The 21,663-nt window shown below is 40.9% G+C and overlaps 1 protein-coding gene and 1 non-coding gene across 13 annotated transcripts in view; one reads left to right on the forward strand and one right to left on the reverse strand.

Moving 5' to 3' along the window:
* The window catches only part of TACC1 (transforming acidic coiled-coil containing protein 1), a 70,391-nt gene that overhangs the window by 24,531 nt on the left and 24,197 nt on the right, over window positions 1-21,663 (reverse strand). For 2 of the 12 annotated variants that reach the window (XM_025049864.1, XM_025049862.1), the window contains exons 1-4: window positions 20,470-21,017; window positions 19,391-19,506; window positions 4,256-4,294; window positions 2,613-3,705 (exon numbers count right to left, since the gene is read on the reverse strand). The exons of 1 other annotated variant lie outside the window; for it this stretch is intronic. In XM_025049864.1, the coding sequence (XP_024905632.1) occupies window positions 2,613-3,705; window positions 4,256-4,294; window positions 19,391-19,506; window positions 20,470-20,630 (1,409 nt within the window). In that variant the 5' untranslated portion in view covers window positions 20,631-21,017. Of the gene's footprint in view, window positions 1-2,612; window positions 3,706-4,255; window positions 4,295-19,390; window positions 19,507-20,469; window positions 21,018-21,663 lie in introns of those variants that run through there. 9 more of the 12 variants (XM_025049861.1, XM_025049859.1, XM_006916291.3 and 6 more) reach the window with 5 other exon arrangements.
* Window positions 15,629-15,747, forward strand: LOC112483400. Its single transcript, XR_003047628.1, has one exon. It is a non-coding gene; the product is annotated as a 5S ribosomal RNA (ribosomal RNA).

The following is a 21,663-nucleotide window of genomic DNA, read 5'->3' on the forward strand; positions in this document are numbered from 1 at the left end:
AGAGCAGTCCCTCAAAACATTGCTGGGACGATCCTGGGGCCAAGCCAGCACTCAGTATCAAAGCGCCACGTGAGGTGTGCCAAGGCAGGGAACGCAAGCTCTCGCACCCAAGGTGAGAAGGCCGATCTCCACTTCTTTAGGTACAGACAACTGCAAGGCTAAGCTGACTCATGGAGTGGCAAATGAAATGCAAAAAATCATTAGAAGGTCAAACTCAGAAACGGAAGCCAACATGCTATGAAAAGATGGAGTGTGGGAGAAGAACTGCCAACAGTCCCAGGGACAAACAAAATGACAGCAGGAGTACTTACAACAGAAAACAGAGAAATTTCACTTGTTCAGTAGTCCTGATGCACCAACAAAATTAGAGACAGGAAAGAGACAGACAGATGGAGAAAAAAAATCATGTAAAGCCTGGAATATTTATCTCTAGTCTGATAGATGTAAAGCCTGAAAAATTCTTTCTGTAAGGTGAGATACAAATTGAAAATGTCATATTCATGAATGTTATCACTGGTGAGTGAATGATTTATCAGGAACCTCAACTCTAATGGAGTAAAAGTGGTAGAAACATTCAAATATATAGATGCCACATATTCAAATATATAGATGAAAAAGTCAACATTTCACTGCTGAGCACGTTTACTCTTAACTGTCTAGTTATCCAGATTAAAGGCAATGCATGAATTAAATATAGTTGAAAATGTATATGCTTATATCTACTATAGGTATGTATCACTTAGACACTTAAAATGATTTTTATATATCTATTTGGTGCACAAAATCCCATTTTACAGAAGATATGTATGATGTCTCCATTTCACAGAAGAATCTGAGACGCCAATTATACACCTTTTAAAAAGTCACACAAGTAACCAGCTAACAGAACTTCCAACTCTCCACTAAATTCTATGACCACATGTATATTTTCAGTCTTTCCTAAATGAAGGGAGTTGCTAAACAAAATCTCAGAGTTACACAGATGTTGAGCACCCTTGGAAACAAGAGTTTTGATTGCATAAGAGTTTAAAAATATCTAAAGGTATATTAGATCAAGAAGTTCACTCATCAAAAACAGAATAGGAGAAAAATGCTACCAGGTAAGAGTGGTAGTACTCAAGAGAGGGTGCTTCTTGCTTCTGAAAATAAATTTCCCTCCCTTTGGCCCAGATTTAATCTTATCTAACATGAATGTACTGGCTACATTCCTTCAAAATGCAACTGAAAGGCAGGGTCCCAAATGACTCCTTATCAACCCTGCTAGGCAGAAGCACCCCATATTTAGGATACCCCATATCAAGAAGCACCAAGGCAATGACCAGGCCAACACATACTCCAAGCACCATCTAGACAAAGGTAACTAACCTTAGCCACAGAGAGCACTTGGAGGACTTCTGATCAATCATATTTTTCAGCAATCATTTAACCTGCTCATATATACTCAAAGAAAAAATCAAGAACTACTAATGACATTTTATTCCCCTTAGACACTCTGGGGTTGCTGAAGAACTGATTCCTACATTGCTCAAGCCTCTTGGTCCTGATCGATACTCTCTGCTCTTTAAACCTTTCCCTTTAGAATAATTCACCGCATCATCTAGCATTTTTCTTTAAGTCATAGTAATGCTGAAGATTATTTCCCTGACTGATCTACGGTGACAACTAGAAATACAGTACTTCTTCTCATCCTCCCTTTTTATATTTCATCCTCCATGACACTAGTCTCTCATCTAATTTTTAGCAAAACGTCACTGGGTCACTCACAAACTGGATATATTGTCATTGACTCAAGTTTTGTGATAATCTTGTAACAAATTTAAACTGAAATTTGACATTGAATATGGCCTGAGGTGATCACTCTAAAACTCCAAGGACATTGTAAGAGTGGCTCTAGATTTCCCAAGTGAAGGGGAGCAGGGGAGACAATACACGAAAAAAGACTAATTTAGTCAGATTTATGTCATCGTTTAAAATATTCTTGTTTCTTTTTGGAAATTCACCTCCTTACTGATGGAACCAGAGCTAACTACAAAGACATAAAAATTCTCACCAACTTTTAGTAGTATGTTTGTTTCCAACAAAACGCACAGCTTTCTGTTTTAAGTGAAAGACTTCTGTAAGACCCTTCTGGACCATTTTCTACAAGTTGTTGGTACCTGACAGGTAATTTGTAGGCTTGGGATTTTTGTTTTATCCATAGAGAATCTGAAGACGGTAGCTACCATGACACTGTATATAAAGTGATTCCTGACCACCCAGATAGGATTTCTGAAAACTATCAAATCTCTACCTATCTCATGCCACTAAAAAACAAACAAACAAACAAACAGGAAAAAAGTACCCAAGGTAGGGGGCGGGGCAGGGGGGAAGTGCTCAGCTGAATAAACTGAGGATTCAGAAACCAGGCAGACATCTAAAAAAGAAAACTTTTGGTATTTCTGATTCCACAGAAAAGTTGGACAGAATAGTGAAGACTGCAATAAAGTTATAAGCTTTGTGCCTGCTACATTGCACCTCCACGATAACTTCAGTTCACCAAAACCCAAAGCAGCCAGCTGCCAAACTCTCAAGAGTGTACACAGAACACAACACCCATACCCATCGTCACTCACGTTATTAAACGCGACTTTGCCTTCTTAGGTGAATCTAAGATTTCATTAACATGATTACCATCAGGAGAACAAAAGTCATTGCTTGTTAAAGTCATAGTTGGTTTAAAAGGATCCACCGATTCCTCAAAGTGGTAGGAGCCCTTAGAGGAGAGGGGAGGGGAGTTCTGCAGCATGGAGTGGCCCCCAAAGCGAATGAAGTTGGGGTTATCCCACTGACTAGGATCCAATTTAGAAGATGCTTGAGAAAGAGGAGCATCATCTGTGGCTGGGTCCAGAGGTGGTTCGACACCTTTGGCGCCTACGGGCTTACTGATGCCATCTTTCTGTACCTTGGCAGTTAGTTTGTTACCGAGTTTCCTGCTAAGTTTCCTTGGAAGGCCTTTCCTGGACTCTACATTTTCCACATCTTCTGTGAAATCAAACTCGAGTTTTAGAGGTGAGCTCCTCGACTCCTCCAGCAGCTCAACCCCTGAATCATTGGTGTCACTACTGGGAGTGTTTGATGTTTCCTTAACGTCAGGGGGAAATTTCTGGATCCTGGCATCTCCTAGCAAAGGATTTGTGTTCCCATCCATTTCATCGGGATAGGTTGCCTGGGGGAGAGGCATGCCCTCCATAGCAGTTTCCATTTCTGAGAACTCGCCGATTGTTTTCTTCCTCAGAGAGACAGGTTTAGGCTTTCTGAGCTTGCTTCTACTAAGCACAGGCTGCAGACAGGAGTTCCCAAACTTTAGATCAGCTTCTGTGGAAGCCTCCAGTGTAACCCCCATGGTGCCTTCTGTCATCACCTTGTCCTGGATGGCTTCTGGCGGGCTAGAAGGCAGAGCCTCACCTGTGACTGCAGTTACACAGCCATATGCTGCTTCTGTTCCAAGAGCTGCTGAGATATCCACAGAATCCTTGGTTTCTATTGAAAATGGCCTCACTACTGAAATTTTGCTAATATCATGTTCAGGTTCTTCTCTGAAATCCTTGACAGAGTAAGAATGGATAGCCTGATGCGATACCTCATTTTCTGAGTGTCTAGAACAAATCTCAGATGAACATTTTTCAACCACTTCTGCTATCAGCTGTTCATCAACTTCTTGTGATTCTAAAATAAAACACAAAAGCCATCTATTAAAGAATTATCTTTTTGGCACTGGTAAATAATCTTACTTGCTGAATCTACATAAACAGTATGCTCTTCCCTTTTTTGCTTTTATTAAGCATCTCTAAGGTTCGGTGAGTATGGCAGTGAAGCCTGGAAGGGAACAGCTGGTATGGTACTACACCTTCAAATGAATTCTCCCATTCCAAATTGTGTATGTATATTATCCAAGTTATACAAATGACTATACCAAATAAAGCTACTTGGGAAAAGGCTAAATAGAGCATAGCTGTGCTGCAAAGCATATTCATATGATGTTAAAAGTCCATAGGTTAAAATAACTGGTCTGGAAGAAACTTTAGACACTGACAGCTTAGGTCTAGGGATCTGATCTTGCACTGACACAATTCCCATGAACTGCCTGACAGTTTCAGGGTCCGAATTCCATGCAGCAAACAGATTTTAATCTTTGGATTTTAAAAACAAGTACTCACTCCTCCCTAGAATAGAATTTAAACAATCAGACTGTTCCAAAATTAAATGAAAAACCCACCATGGCCAGCTCCGAATAACTCCTCTGTAGACTTAAAAACTAAAAGAATCAAATAAAAAAAACTAATTTGAAAAAGCAGATACAGAAATGACTTTAAAAACAAATAGCCGTTATTTTACTAAGACATAAATCATAGAACAATAGTGTTATTTTTTCTTTAGAAGTTCTGTCTCTAAGTTGACCAGGAATTCTCTCAATCACTTGTGAAAAATAAAGATCCTTTTTAATTGGGGTCTTATTAGGAGAAATGCTATAATCAGGAAGGTATAATAAGGATATTTCTTTAAAGCACAAACTAAGATAGTGCTTCTCTGACTTAGAGTAGCATCAAAAACTGAATAAATTGGTTATTATCTTAGTATCTCATCATTTTAAGGAAACTCAGAGATGAGATGACTCTCTAGCTCCTACTTCCTAACCCTAATCCAGGATCAAAAACTGAGCGTCGCTGGAATAGTTTTGAAAGCATGCACACATCTTTTCACATGACCCCTTTGTGACTGGAATTGGGCAGTGGCTTCCACCTATAGCTCTTGGGACCTGCTGCATCAGATAGCATGCCACCCACCATGGTCGAATGGGGAGGGAAAAAAGCACGTCTCATCTAAATTCTGCCTCCCAGCCTGAGCAGGCAGTGAAGAAGCTCCCTCAGGAAAACACCCGCCCGGACACTTCTTGACTAGCTCAGGCCAGGTGCTAGGTAAGTAAACTTGCCCAGTCTTACACCTATCACTGCAGACTGCACCTTGGTCTAGTATCTTCAGTCACCAACAAAAAGTACTGATGGGGCAGGTGGGAATGGGTGGGTGAGGATTGCTCATTGACTTAAACCAGTTTGGGGAGTTGTGAGAAAGTAAAACAAGAAAACAAACTAATCACATAACTCAAAAAGGGATGTTTGAGTAAGATTCATTTGCATTTACACTCTAAATCAGCAAGTGTTCCAGTACCAGCTGACTCCGCACGCTTAAGTGCTACCCTAAAGCAGAACCTAAATGTCAAGTATCACACCACAAGTTACTTTCAGTAAGAAGTAAAAACATCCATTCTCAATAGGCTTCAGTTCCCAATTTCCCATCAGTTAAGAGTTCTAGCCACAGCTGTCAGTTAGCTTTTCATCTGAAAAGTTACATAACTAACCTACCTCTAGTCATTCTTCCATTTTTACAAAAATCCTGTATTCCTTAAAAACCCTCCTCCAGGATACTAAAAAGCTCTCTCCCTAGAATGATTTGATGAGTTTGACAAGCACAGCATTGCCTGGAGGCTTGGTGAACACAGAGATTAGATCAGTAGATGAATTCAAAGCAAACACAGAGGAAATCCAAAAATAGAACAACATTTCCACTTCTGCCACATTTGCTGTGGTTAATGAAACTCTTCCTTTCAATAAACAGCCTCCTCTAAATCTAAAAGGTTGTGTGAAGCACCCACGGATGCTCTAAAACAGTAGGTGCCTTTTATGCTTGTTCAGGATATAGACTATTCTCATATGAAAAGAGATTTTTTCCTCCCCCTTGACAATATTTTTTAAAGAAAAAGCATAGAAAGCCAAAATTTTAAAGACTGAGGTAACAGCCTGACATTCTGGTTTTCATTCTGCTATAATGAAAAAATACAGGGTTAAAAATACAAGTTTATGAAAAACCTTGAAAGCGTTAGAAGAGGGGAAACGCTATTATCACAAAATATTTTTGAAACTCGGAAATGTATCAGTTAATGTACTGAGAACCTACTGGCTAACTGCTTTCACATGCATAATCTCATTTTAGAAGAGATAAAATGGCAACCACTTGAAAAACAATGTATATTACTTCAGATTTGGCATTATTCTCAAATATGCTTGACTTTTTCTCCTCAGATTTCAACTTTGTGGTGAAACATTCTCTGCAAGCTCCTTTCAGATCTGTCCACCATTTCCTCTCCTTTAGCTACAGATGGTCCCTTTTATGGGTTTCTAAGTACCTGAAATGTAAAGTGAGAAAGCTGCCAAAATTTGAATAGACCTCCTGTATTACACAGACATACAAACTGGCCTCTTTCTAACCTCAACATCCACAAATAGTATCTCTCGCATAAAGAAAAAGCCTTAAAACAAAGTCTCAGAACGAATACATGAAAATTAATGTCTTTTATAGTCATTCAGAAAGAGTTCTCAGATAAATTTTCAGAGGGTCCATGAAGACTCTGAAACAATGAAAAATCACGTGAGAGCATTGTCCAGTGAAGAAAATCCATAGCCCAACAGCTGCATTTAGGAACCACTGCTCCAAGACTGTATTGAGGGTCCTCAAAAAGGCTCCTCTCATGACTTTATAGTTAACTTCAATCCCCACTCCGAATCACTACACTGAGGTTTAAAAACTCAGGCTACTGGGGAAAGAAATTTTAACAAAGAATAAAACTCGTCACCTCTGAGAACATTCAAAAGGAATGTGTTGCAAGTGCTGTTTTAAGCAATTTTAAGTGTGAACTAAATTGTTGAGACTGAACATTCCCTAAAACACAAATTCAAATAGGTTTGTTTAAAGAAAATTCAGTCACCTTACTTCATACATGTTGACATTAAGGCTGCGCTGAAGGGTAAACCAAAGGGACACTAAACATCAAGCGTAAATTAGAGGGGGAAATAGTCTTGTCAGTACACTGGGTATGGTAGGAAAAGACACTTGGGCAGACCACCCTGGGAAGAGAATGAAACCCCTATGAACGAATTTGAGTAAATAATTTCCTTCCCTGGAGATGGTTCAGGTTTGCTGTGCAGAGTGAAGATAAGGCCAGGAAACAGCCAAATTTGACCTAAATCTGCAGACCCTTTCCCACTCTTTACTTACATGAAGCACTTCTCCTCTAATAACCATTTAAAGCACATTGATTTGAAGGGTAAGCCAAATTGCTAGGCTGCTAGGTGACCTTGGCCTTGGCTGGCCCCACTCAGAAGTCAGGTTTTGTGAAGGCCTGGCAGACAAACTCACACATCAGATGTGCAGGAAACTCCAGAGTCTTCATCACAACACACCAGATAAGCTGCCTGCCTCCCACAAGACCTGGTATAAAGTGAGAGATCAATATGAAGGAAGAAAAGAGAGGAAGTCAAGCACTGACTACTGTGTCATTCATGGTGACTGAGAGCATTTTACAGTCAAAAACTCATGCAATCAAAAGGAGAATTAAAGAGAATACATAGAGAGAATCTCATGTCCTAAGGACTCTAAAAATTGGAGGTAGTGAGTAATCAAACCATAAGTCCTCCTCCTCATTTTCCATGTAAAATAATACTGTTGCTGGTGCCTTCCACTGAACAACTGAAATAAAGTATAAATTCTATATGATAAAGGGTACAAGCAAGCAATTAAAAAAATGGTCAAAACACATTTAAAAAATATGTTCAATTTCACACAATTAATAAACAGGATACCATCATTAACCCATCAGATTTATAAAAATTAAAACACTGATGATGCTCAGTAACAGTTGCTAGGTAACGGGTCCAGTAGGTACTCTCATACATTTCGTGGAAAGTTTATCATGGAATCTTTCAGGAAATATTTAGCAATACCTACTAAAATCTAAAATAAATAAATTCTTTAACTGATCAATTCCACTGCTAGGAATTTATTTTAATTATGCATACAAAGGCCAAACACACATTTATACAAGGATGAGGATGTGCACTTACGTGTTGGTTCCTACACACATTTTTTGTGCTATGATAAAGTATCACAGGGGACTGATAGATATTTTAAGGTTCAACATTACACTAGAATACTATATGGGTGTTAACAATGAAGTAGACCTGTATGTACTAATGTGGGAGGATCTCAAAGACACATGGGTGTGGTAGGAAAAGACACATGGGCAGACCACCCCGGGAAGAGAATGAAACCCCTATGGGAAAGGGGAAGAACAATGTGTAAAGTTTGCGTCCTTACTCAATTTAAACATATAAAGACATAAAACTGATATTCGGAGGCCCAGAATCCTTCTTATTAAGTGAAAATTTCTTCTTACCCAAAACTTAATCCCCTTCTACACACTTCTCTCGTCTCCATTTCACCACAGGATTCCTATTTCCAACCCCAACCTGCTCCACCTGTACTTCTCCCAAGACCATTGCTTAGGCAAAGCCTTCTTAGATGACACAAAAAACACAAGGGACAAAAGAAAAAATAGATAATTCGAACATCAAAATTAAAAACTTGTATACTTCAAATGATACCCTCAGAAAGGTGAAAAGACAATCCACAGTACAGGAGAAAACACTGAAAACATTAACAACCACATATCTCATAAGGAACTTGCATCTCTTATACATAAAGTACACTTAGGACTCAATATAAAGAGATAAATAACCCAATTAAAAAGTAGGCAAAGAATCTAAATAAACATTTTGCTAAAAAATGATATACGAACAGCCAACAAAAACATAAAAAGATGCTCAATATCATTAGCCATTAGGAAAATTCCAAATCAAAACCAAATCAAATTAAAACTGCAAGGAGACACCACTCTACACCTACAAGATGGCTACAATCAGACAGATAACACATGTTATCGAAGACATGGAGAAATTGAAACCCTCATACACTGTTGGAAGGAATGTAAAATGGTGCAGCCACTCTGAGGAAGCTAGATAGTTCCTCAAAATATTAGAAATAGTTACTAAGGAGGAAGAGTCTTCAAAGGGAACAATATCATTAGCCATTAGGAAAATTCCAAATCAAAACCAAATCAAATTAAAACTGCAAGGAGACACCACTCTACACCTACAAGATGGCTACAATCAGACAGATAACACATGTTATCGAAGACATGGAGAAATTGAAACCCTCATACACTGTTGGAAGGAATGTAAAATGGTGCAGCCACTCTGAGGAAGCTAGATAGTTCCTCAAAATATTAGAAATAGTTACTAAGGAGGAAGATTCTTCAAAGGGAAAGAGTCAATTCCACTACTAGGCATATACCCAAAAAGAAATGAAAACATACATCCAAAACCTTGAACATGAATATTCATAGCAGCATTATTTATAATAGCCGTAAAGTAGAAATAATTCAAATGTTCAACCACTGATAAAATGGGTAAACAAAATATAGTATACTCATACAGTGGAGTATTAATCAACAATAAAAAAGGAATGAAGTACTAATACATATTACAACACGAATAAGCCTTGAAAACATTATGGTAAGTGAACAGAGCCAGTCACAAAGGACTACACATTTATACGAAATGTTCAGAATAAGCAACTTTATTGAGACACAAAGCAGATCATGAGTTGCCTAGTACTGGAGCGTAGAATGGGAGAAGAATGGCGGGGGAGGGGGTGACTGCTACAATTTCTTCAAGGGGTAATAAAATATCCTAATAGTCATACAATTCTGTTCATGTACTAAAAACCACTAAACTATACACCCTTTAAGTGGGTGAACTATATAGCATGTGAATTACATCTCAATAAAACTATCTTTTAAAAAGAGCACACAGAAGCTCAGAGGGTAACAGAGCAGAAGCGGTGTCCTGAAATACTTAATAACGTGTTCTACTACACCACAGACTTAAATTTCAGAAAATGCTTTAAATAGACTCGTATGTGTGTCACTTGTAAAGACACATACTTGAGAGAGGTGGTAGGTGTCACCATCACACCAATTTGGGTTTTTAAATTTCTCTTGAGGAAGCCTACAACGTTCTAAATAAATTTTATTTACAAAAGGAGGCGAAAAAAATCATATCACTCCTCTCTCCTTCAAAAGATATACCCAAGTATATGAACCATCCTAGAGATATGACAACTGTCAAACTCAAAAGACTTGTGTTTTTTTGTTGTTGTTTGGGGAGGTAGTTTATTTTTTTAATTCTAACTTTTTAAAATTTGACTTTCTTCCAAGACATCCCTCATACATTCCCTTGTGAAACTACCTATTCGCTGTGAAAACTACCTATTTGCTGCTAAAATGTCTGGGTGAGCCAAGAGGCCTGGGAAATAGAAGGCAGCTAGCTCCCTCCAGACTCTGAGCTCTGTGGGGGGCCTCAAACTCTAGCCCCCTTCGTAATCCAGAGCAGAAACTGAGTGCCCCAGAGTTAATGTTCAATCAATATCCACTGCTGAGCAAATGCCTGATACATAAAGGATACCCTACTCAGGTGATAATCCTTTTTAAGAAAAAAGTACTTATTAGTGATAAAGCCATTCAGCGCTATACAACAGCTGTAAAAAATTAACATCTGTTCTTCATTTGACTCTTGCCCTTTGAAGACCTCTCCTCCTTTAAAAGGATGCTTAGTCTTGCCCTCCTACCCCCTACTCTCCCAGGTTTGAATCAAGGGCTTCAGGAAGGAAACAAGTATGATTCTGGCACTTGTGTCACTCTTTCTGCTAGTGGTTTGACCTGAGGAGACAGTTAATAAGGTACATATTAGCATTTAGGCAAGTTTAAGGTTTTTTTTTTTTCTTCCAGTTTCATGCCTTTGAGTTTTCAGTCCCACTCATTCCCCAAAGTTGAAATACATTTTATATTTTATTTTCTCAGCCACTTAATCAAGGCACAATCAGCCTTAAAATGGAGTCGAAGTGAACACTATGTATTGGCCATGGACAGGACAACAGAATAAGAAAGCCATTTCCAGGAAGGCTGGGTAGAACCTAAGGGTGTGGGCTGCAGAGCTCACATTCCCTTGACAACAACTGGGGCCCCAGGTCAGGGTTCCAACTGGGTGAGTCAAGGCAGGAAAAGGCAGAACATCCTCTTAGGTATGCCAGAAATTTAAGATGTTACTACTTTAAAGCAGAAAAATAACATCAACACACACATACTCCTGACTGAACCCAAACAATAAACTGTCAAACCTTCTGCTCCCCACCTTCCAAAAAAACACCAAACAAAAACATTACCCAGGAACTAAGGATTTGGGGGGTGGGGGTAATTGTTTTTTTAAGAGACAGAGTGCCAGGTGTCATGTTATTCTTCGGAGATAACCTAACTCCTCAGAGAGCCTCACTCTAAAATATAACATTCCACAGGTAAAGAATCATCCAGAAAGCCATGTGATAAACTGAAAAGACTTGTACTAGGAATGAATTAAGTACTTCAAATTTCCGAACCAGCATCTTATGCTATTTTATTTTAAAAGAGACCCAAACCCTATCCTCTGATGGCCAAGACTTGGATAAGGTAAGAGAGCGGGGCCCACTATTCAAGAAGTGTGTACACACCAGAAAGCCAAAGCCTTCTCCAGAGAACTAGAGCTAACAATGAGTAAGTCTTCTATTCTCACCCATGAGATGTCTCTGAGTTTTGGAACCATCTGGATGTCTGAGGTTACGTTTCAAATAGAGTAGAAACCCCCTACCATGGACAGAAATCATAGAGGGCCCTCCCCACAGCACTCCTACAATCCCAAGCTATTACAGCAGGAAGAGCAAGGAGAGAAAGAGCACATGCTACCAGATGGGACTTCATTGCAGAGATATGAAATTGTGTAACTTCACTCTGTTGCTGCCAAACAACCATAATGTGCATTTCTTCAGAAATAATTACTGGAGAATTCAAAATACCAACTGCTTCTCTCACAAAGTAGCAACCACCCACACAGAGCTGGGAAGCTGATGTAGGAAAAAGAAAAAGAAGCAACGAGAGAAGCTTCCAGACACAGCGACAGCAGCCAGTACACTGGGCACCTCCGCAATAGGACAGGGAGCCTGGCTGAAAGTCATGGCATTTTCCTGCCTCTTCTGCTCCTGTACTCTAAGAAAAGAGGCAGCAGGCAGAGGTGGGAGAGACAGTGACAGGACAGGAAAGGAAAGGGGAAAAAGGACAGGACAGGAAAGGAAAGGAAGAAAGAAAGAAAGAGGAAAACTCTGTAGTCTTTGAAATTACACCCTTTGGTATAATTTTTTTTTTTAGTAGAAAAGGGCCTTGAGGTAGCCAGCCTCCAAGATGGCTCCCAATGAGTCCAACTTCCCGGCATTCACACTCTTGGATTGACCTGTGTAACCAAGAAGATATTGTGGAAACAACAGTGACTTCTGAGGCTGCAGCTTCCATCTTGCTCATGGATGGCAGTTAGTTGTCAGGTTAGAAGAACACTTAATTAACCTCACAATGAGAGAGGTCCATCCACATGAAGACCTGAGGCCTCTCACCAACAGCCAGCTCTAACTTCCCAGACATGAGTGAGCAGCTACCTGAGAGGATCTTCTAGACCCAGGCAAGCCTCCAGATGACTGCAGTCCTAGCCAACATCATTCTCACAAGTAACCCTAAGCCAGACCACCAAGCTAAGCTGCTCCCAAATTCCAAACCTATGAAAGCCATGTGAGATAAATGTTTATTGTTTTAAGCTGCTAATAAGGTTTGGAGTAACCTGTTATGCAGCAATAGATAATACAGGCATCTTAGAAATACCTCTTCCTACCCCAAAATAGGTACAGAGTCCCAGGAGGCTGCATACATCTTCATGCACCTGTCTCTCATGCACACGACTCGCACATAGAAAGGAAAGCAGAAGCTATTATTCAATGTATCCATTTCCTCTTTATTTCTCATTGATGAGCTGAAGCTAAGCATTAAGGAAGCAAAATGTTTTCAATCCAACAGCACTGCTTACCCAGTGATTTTTTTTTTTTTTTTTGGCTTCTGACTCTATATCTAAAATTTGCTGCAAATTTCCAAATGTCTGATGTTAAAAATTCCTAAAATACATTTTATACTTCATGTATTATATGTACCAAGTTAACACATGTGGACGATATAGCCCCTGCTGAATTAAAAAAAAAAAAAACTATTATCACTTAAAAGGATACTTAAGAGGATGCTTTCCCCATCACACTGTCCTGGCAACATTTTAAGAACCTTTATTTCCTTTGATAGGTTTTCTCTTCAGTCGGTGAAGAGAGAGATTCACACGTTCCTTGGAAAGAGAAGCTGTATAATATGTTCCAAAGAGCACTGGAGCTTCGATCTTAAAAGCTGAATTTAAGGCCCCATTCTACTATCAGCAGTAAAGGCTCTGGCTTCGATTTTTCACTCTGTAGAACGTAAATCATGTGTGTTCTATCTTATAGATTCATTTTTATAAAAATAAGATTAGATGCTGTAAAAAAAAGTACTTGCTTCCAATACATCCAACAAATATAGCTGAAACAGAAAGTCGGTGGTCTGCTAAGTGGGAGTCTTGCAGTGGGAAAGCTAGAGAGCAATAATTTGTTGTTGTATTTCCAGCAACAATATAAGAAAGAGGGTATCTGGAGAGTATTTGTATCTGCCAAAGAGAACTGTCAAATTACATTTATTATTTGTAAATTAATAATATACTCCTGTCAGTTACTATTACCTTGGATGTGGCCATCATCGACCTAACCCCTGTGGATCCAATAACATTTGTGTGAACTCAAAATTAGGTTCATGTACATGTCATGGTGAGGGTACGATCTTGAACTTACAAGCAGCAATCCCTTTCCAGCCCCAACATTAATTGTTATTAGACAATTTAGCAATCCTCAGTTATCAAATCTCCACCAAGATGGCTGTTTTGGGTAGATAAACCATGACCTTCCCACCACTACTCTTAGGAGACTGTGACAAATGGTTATTGCCAGAGTTTCCTATGAACAGTATTACTGGTCACTTGAAAAAGACACTAAGACTATTCTTTAATTGAAATGTTTAAATGGCTTTAGACCATGCCCCTTTTTAGGTGGAGCATTAAACGGTAGCAGTATAATTTTAAAAGGGTAGCCTCCTACCCCCACCCACACACAGAGAGCATGCCTTCACCACCAGAAACTATCTAAGTAAGCTATACTGCCTTATTTGATGCTCAGGTAGACCCAAAACTGGAGATTGCAAGTCTGAAATGAGTTTAATCATTATGATACTTCTTCAAAAGGGCTTGAATTTACTATTCATCTTAAAAGAAAAATACTGCTTTGACAGTTAGGAAAATCTTTTGCTTTTGGCAGGCAGACTTTGAACGTGCTCCCGAGTTTTTTATTCAAACACTGTGGTTCTGCACTCTCTGAGGTTTTTGCTGAAATGTCTTTTTCCCCCAAGAAGACATTCTCTTTGAGTGCAGCACCGTACAGAAGTAAAGGTGCTCCCTACATGGCTTATTTACACTGAAATACATACAGCAACAAAGAAACACAGCTCTGATCCTACTTACTAACTAGTAGAAATCTCCAAGTGGAGAACTAAAAACATTATATGAAAAAAAAATGAAATTGCATCATGCTGCTGAAGTTTTCAAGCCTTAAACATCTTAAAATAAAATAAAAAAATAAAATATAAAAATTTAAACTGTGAAAGTCAAACATATACAAAATAAAAAATAAAAATAAAATAAAAACATTAACTTGGGATGTTGTTGAAGAAGTTACATGGGCTGAACTGTCAGACTAGGTAATGTTAAAGGTCCTCATTAGTCTCAATATTTCTAGAAAACTCTAATAAAGCAATCCCTGTGATAAGGGGGCAGGGAGAAGATGTTAAACTAAATCCCCAGGAGAACCATACTCATAGATTTGACTGGAACACTTCAATGTGTACCTAATGGAAAATGTTTGCATAGCATTTATTTACACTACATCTAACCCAAAGCCTTAGAATTGAAAATCTAAGACTTAGATTTTAATGAGATCTCCATTTTAGGTCTTACATATATATAGTCTAAAACATTTCAATAAATATATCACACCAACCACACACCAACCACACAACATATACCAATGAATGATATGCCATTATCAACAGTCAAATTACAATTCTCAAACACCTCAAGTTACACTAAAAACACTTAATGAGCTAAAGATAAAAGTGAGCATGTTTGTATTTGGAGTAAGTGATTCCAAAATTCTTTCCATTCTTCCCTAATATAACTCCTGAGATCTTTTAGTCAGTTGAAAATCAAGTACATGGACAAACCAATTACATCACTTCCGTTGCACAAGAGACAAATAGCCAGCCCAAAGCAGTTTCTCCCTAAATAAAGCCTTACCTGACCACAGGGGCCTACACTAATGGCACCCAGATATAATAGTTCATTTGTTAATTAAACTGGTATAGCTTTGCCGCTTTTAAAAAAGTTATTATTTCAAATTACTTGAACTTTTTATTTTTACCAAAATTGTTGTAAGTGTGGATCAAGGTCAACGAATTTTTCTGTTAGGCTCTTCTGGCCATTCAGTCTCTGTTCCAAGTACTCAATCTCACTATTGGAGTGTGAAAGCAGCTACAGACAATCCCTAAATGAATGAGCGTGGCTGTATTCCAACAAAACTTTATTCATGGGCCCTAAAATTTGAATTTCATATAATTTTTACACATCACAAATTTTTTTTCAACTATTTAAAAATGTAAAAACAATTCTTAGTCTACGGCCATGCCACCCTGAACGTGCCAGATCCCATCTGATCTCAGAAGCTAAGCAGGGTCAGGCCTGGTTAGTACTTGGATGGGAGACCACCTAGGAATACCAGGTGCTGTAGGTGTTTAAAAAAAAAAAGAAAACAATTCTTAGCTCTCAGGCAGAACAACAACAAGCAATAGCAGGTGGCAAACCAGATTTGGTTTCTGAACCATAGTTTGCTGAGTTTATATCTAGACTACCAAAACTGTATCAGCAAACAACTTTGTATTCCACGCAAGGCCACCAGCAGTAAATGTCTATGAACTGATCCTGTTTATCTCCTTCCTTTTATTCTGGAGGAGGGACAGAATGTCTTTGAAATACCTAGGCATCTAATTAACACATCAAACAGAGTACGTTTAACTAGTTTTTCCAAGGGCATATTAGAGCTTCAGCATGAGTTAAGATTCTCTCTCAAGACTGGGTAACAATCTATAAATAAAAGTGGAGGAAGCCTCAAGTAGAAGAGGACATCCACTGCAGCCTTTACAGTCTAAAACACTGGATAGAATCATAGTCCATCAGCACCAAACAATAAAACAAAAAAAATTACAGCTTCATCCATTGTTTAATTTCTAGAATGGCATACAACTCTGTCTTAATAAGTTATTATAAAGTTAAGATACTATAAGTCCCTAAAAAACTTCCAATAAAGAGAAAATTAACTTTGAAATAGATGTAGATGTTTCCCTGTGTTCAAAGAATTAGATGGAGGTTAGGGTAGGGCAACAGGTATGGTAAATGGGATATAGTCCACACATTTGAAGGCCATTATATACCAGGAAGCTACATATGTTAACTCCAACCCTTGACTGGGTAATTCATAAATCATCACTCTAGAAGACAGACTTATACAATCTATACCTCTGTTCCACTATGTCCCGGAACCAAAGAAATATGAAAGGCTAATTTTATCAGGAGCCAAATAACCAATGATTTTGGGAAAAAGAGAATGATCCAGGCCCAGAAATTAGACTTCAATTTGAAATGACTTCTCTAGGAATTTTTGCCCACTGATATCTTCCTTGGGCAGACCTGTGTTTGGGTTGTATTTTTGCATTTACTGTTCATGTTTGACAAGGCCATCAACAGGACTCTGGCCCAGCTCTAGATGTTGGGTAGAAGGAGCCCTAGAAGGCAGGAAAATACTAGGCCAATGAGCAATCATGCTATTATATAAAGACCTTAAATTGAGAGATTTCATAATATGTAGTGGTTATTTCCTAGACTCTACACCCCAGCCCCTTTTAGAGAGAGTGAAAAAGAGAGTGTAGTTACCAAAACCAGTAATAAAGAGTTGCAGCACAGGAAGGACCAAACAATTGGGTCTCTATGGCTCTGGGGGCCTGGGCCATACAAGCACTATTCAATCAGCAAAGAATTTGTCGGGATGAATCAGACTACCGGCTGACAGAATGGTGAGGAAGGGGCCGCCCAAGCAGAGGGTAATTCAAAGAGGCTTTTAAACAGCTACTTAACAAGTCTTGTGAGCTTTATTTAAATTTGATGAGAAGGCTACAAAATAGTTTTTTTCTACCTTTCAAATCTCTCTCTGATTGCCAATCTCGATAGAAGGAAAAGGAAGCTATTAAAAAGAAGTGGCATCTTCCAGGCATCAAGAGTGCTACAAAGGAGAGTTCCACACACATCTTCTCCAATACACAAACCTGCCTGTTCCCATGTGGTCTTTGCCTTAAAAAAATGGTAAAAAGCAGGCCAAGGCAAAGTGAAGGATATTTTCAATTTTCAGCAGTGGAAGAGCAGTATGGAGCTTACAATTTAAAGCAAAATCAAATCACAAAAAGCTAATATTTCACCAACAATCCAGCATGATGTCTATTACAGAGAACTTGACTTCCCTAGGCAACCTGTGAGGAAGTTACCGAGTAACAGCATACAATAACCATTGGGAGAAAAAGTCATAATCACATTTAAACACTAGGGAACTAGCTAACTGAAAGTTGTCTCTGTCTGTCACTGTAGGTTGACAATGACAGACACAGAAATAGAGAAAGCCCATAAAAAGGACTTCCTAGAGTCCCTTCTCCACACAGCGACCAGCTAGCCTTTTAAAAGGAAGTCAAAGCACAAACCCTCTGCTCAAAGCCCTCTCTTTTTGAGTTCAACTGGGTTGCCTCAAAAAGATATGCTGAAGTCCTAACTCCTCGTACCTGTGAATGTGACTTATTTGGAAATGGTATCTTTATAGCTGTAATCAAGTTAGGTAAGATAAGGTCATACTGGGTTAGGGTGGTCCCTAAACCCAATGACTAACGTCCTCGTAAAAATGCCATGTGAAGACACAGAGACACACAGAGAAGATGGCCATGTAATGAAGAAGGCAGAGATTGTAGTTACACTGCCATGAGTCAAGGAACATTAAGAAATGCCAGCAACTGCCAGAAGCTAGAAGAGACAAGGAAGAATTCTTCCCTAGAACCTTTGGAAGGAGCATGGCCCGCAGACACCTTGATGTCTAACCTCCATAACTGTGAGAGAACACATTTCTGCTGTTTTAAGCCATCAGTTTATGGCACTTTCTCAAAGCAGCTCTTGGAAGCTAACACATCCTCCAATGGCTTCCTACCTCATTCAGAAAGAAAATCAATGCATCATTACAACATGATCCAGACCTCCCCTTACCTGGCTGACTTCAGCTCCTACTGCTCCCTGTCTCAACAATCCATGGTCCTCAAACACGCTGCCATCCTCCGACCATGAGGCCTCAATTCCAAGGCAGGCTGGTCCTGTCTCAGACCTTTGCAGATGCCATTCCCTCTGCTGGGAGGGTTCTCTCCTCAAGAATTTGCAAGGCTGTTCCTCCAATCTTCCTTCAGGGCTCTGCTCAAGTCCCCTTATAAATAAGGCTCCGCCTAATTACCCTTCAGCATCTCCTTTCCCCATACACCTTATACCTCCTTCCCCTGCTTTATTTTTCTCCATAGTACTTAAGACAAACTGACATATATTTCACTTAACCTTTAAAAGGTCCATCATTCTCTGTGATGTTAGCTCGGTAAAAGAAGGGCTTTTTCACTGCTGAATCACAGTGCACTCTACTTAGTGCCTAGATAAATGAATTCTATCAGGAGAGGTGAAAGTTTACTCAAAACTGGCTGTGGGACAGAAAAGATTTATACTAATTAAGTGGAACAGAAGCTTCTATAGATGAAGGGCAAGCTCAAGGTTGGGCTCTGAGGTGCTAAGAGAGAATCTCTGTGCCAGGTTTTCTTAGGTAGACTGAGGGGCTCTCACCCTTCCTGCATGGAAGAGGGAGAGGTAAGCATTTTTGAAACAGCCTCTTAAGATTCCTCCTTGTCTAAAAAAGTCAACTCTTACCTATAATTTTTGTCTCCAGCCACACTCCTGTAGACAGTGACTTAGCCTAAGAAATTTGTGAAGCCAAATCTAACACACTTCCACCACTGCATTCCTACACACATTGTTGTTTTTTAGGGCTTGAGGGGAAGGGCCCAACAGGAAGGTTTGATAATGATAATCTCGTACTGCAAGTGTACAAACTACTTAGGGAAGAAAGCCTCTGACCACCATACTCCTAAAAAACAAATATACATTTCAAGTAAGCCAGGAGCTTTAAAACAGCTTTTTCAGTAAGGAGACAATCCACACCTTTTTAAATGGCCCTAAGTTAACACCTTCTTTCCTTCATTTACATTTTCAAAACTTTAAAACAAAAGGGGCAGAAAATGAACGTCTTTCCTTACCTTGAGTTTTGGCCCCAGGTCGTACTAATCCTAGTGATGACTCACAAGATACCTTGACAGGTGATCTGATCGGTGTTTCAACTTCAGGGGTCTCAAAATTACCTTCAGAATCCGAGCTGCCAAGGGGGAAAAATGAGGAATTACCACTTTCAACGGTATATCCGACACCCTTTATAATCTATGTGTCCGCAAAGGCTAAAGTCCAGAATTTTTGCCTAAGTTTGAAACCCACTGGTCCTCACCACGGATTGGTCTGTGGGTGATGCTGCCGGTTTTCTAGCAGGGCCCTCATCCAGCTTCTGTCTGGCATCCTGCCTCCCTGAAATCTCCTCTATCCTCCAGAGATTCTTCTCCAGCATCATTTATTTTGATGTCATTCTTCCCTCTGACACCCCAAAAATGCGCTTTCCAACAGATTCCTTTTCTCACAAAAGCCCTTTCCTACATGCTTGAAAATTAAGACTGCCCCTCCTTCTAAAAAAAAAAAGCAAACCAATTCTCGCCATGATTCCTTTTTCTTTGACAGGCTTCTACCTGTTCGGAACTCACTTGGCCCGAGGCAGAAAATGCTGTCACCTGCTTTCCGCAATCGTACGGGTGACAGCGTAGCAGAGACCACCATTTCTCACCAGCTGCCAGGGGCCTGTCATCACGCGACCTTCTTTACCAAGATTGAATTTTCGGGACATGGAGCGACTTCTTCCCCACAGGGAGGGCCCCAAGTTCCGTCGGGTGTGGTGTGTGTGTGTGTGTGTGTGTGTGTGTGTGTGTGTAGGGGCGGGGGCTGAGGGACTGAAGCTTAGAGAAAGTGAGGCAGTGAGGCAAACCGGGATGCGGAGAGACTGCAGATTCTGGGTTAGGTTTAGAAAGCTCACACTAAAACCGGGAAAAGAAAATACATGGGAGAATGAAACATCCTTAACTTTCGAATGCGCAGCGGAGACCTGGTTACAGGCAAGGACGCAGCATTGCCATGAATATGGTTACGCGGGTGGGCGACCACACACACGCACACAGAATGAGCCGCAGATGGATGGATGGCAGCACGTTTGCATCTCGGCAGGGATGCGTGTACTTGCCTGAAACTCAAGGATTTGGTCTCGGCTTGCGAGTCCTCCTCCTCGGGGTCGCCCTCGGGCCCTCCGGCCTCGTCCTCTCCAGCGCCCCCGCCGCGCACAGCGGACCACGTCCATTTCGCCCACTGCACGGGGGACAGGATCTGCCAAGGGCTGAATGCCATGAGAGCGGATCCTCCGGCTCCAGCTCCTAAGAGTAGGGGAAGGGGGAGAGCCTTTTTTCCCTTTCAAAATGGAGGGAACCGGTGACAGGCGACTGTAAGCGTTTCCAGTGCAGGCGCGGATGTGGTTAAACGAGCACCGTTGGCGGCGCGGGTGGAAGCGCTTCCTCCCGACTGGCAGGCAGCGCCGCTTCCTCCTGGTCCTCCTTCCCAAACGGTGCGGCCACGACGCCCCCCGCGCCGGGCGACTCTCGCCAGGAAGATGCCTCTCCTGGGGCCTCCTCAGGGTCCCGGCCCGCAGCGCCCGGCGGCACGGGGGCTCGGGGACTCTGGGTCTCGGGCTCGAGAGTCCCGCTTCCCCGCTAGCTCGGCGCGCATCAGCTGCCGCGGTCGCCGCGCCCCAGGAGCCGCCCCCTCGGACCGTACCACTCGCGCGCGCTGGCGGGGGTAGCGGGTGGCGGCGGGGCTTTGAAGTCTGCGGCGCGCCCGCCAGATCTCCCCTCCATTGCGTCACGCTGGTTGCGCCTGGACTGGCGGAAGGGGGCTTCCCGGCTGCGACTGGAGTTGCGGTCGCAGGACCTAGGCGCCCCCAAAAGCTCAGTCAACATCAAAAGTAGGGAAGATCTATTTTCTGTGTATGTGCACACTACGCTTTTTCTCCTTCCCTTTTTATTTTTACTTTTTCATCCAGCCACTGTGACTTAATGGCATTGGTGATATTGGATCACACAGAAGTGAGGCCCCTTATAAAAATAAAACTTTGAGGCCCCTCCTGACTGGTGTTTTTCCCCTCCCCTAAATTCACCGCGTGGAAGAGTTCAGCCCGTTCACCTTCGACCCTATCACTCCCAGGATTTGGAAATCCCTCAGCAACGCTGCAAGAGTAGCCAAGGATTGGAGTTTTATACGCTGTGTCACTCCCCAAACCGCACTCGTGGACGTTCTGTGGCCAGGTCTGGGGTAAAGGGTGCTAAATTACCCTGGAAAATTATAGCCTGATCGGTTTCCCATTCTCCTCTTTGAGCCCCACCCCCCC

Source organism: Pteropus alecto, unplaced genomic scaffold, assembly GCF_000325575.1.
Source record: "Pteropus alecto unplaced genomic scaffold, ASM32557v1 scaffold24, whole genome shotgun sequence".
Taxonomy (NCBI): Eukaryota; Metazoa; Chordata; class Mammalia; order Chiroptera; family Pteropodidae; genus Pteropus; species Pteropus alecto.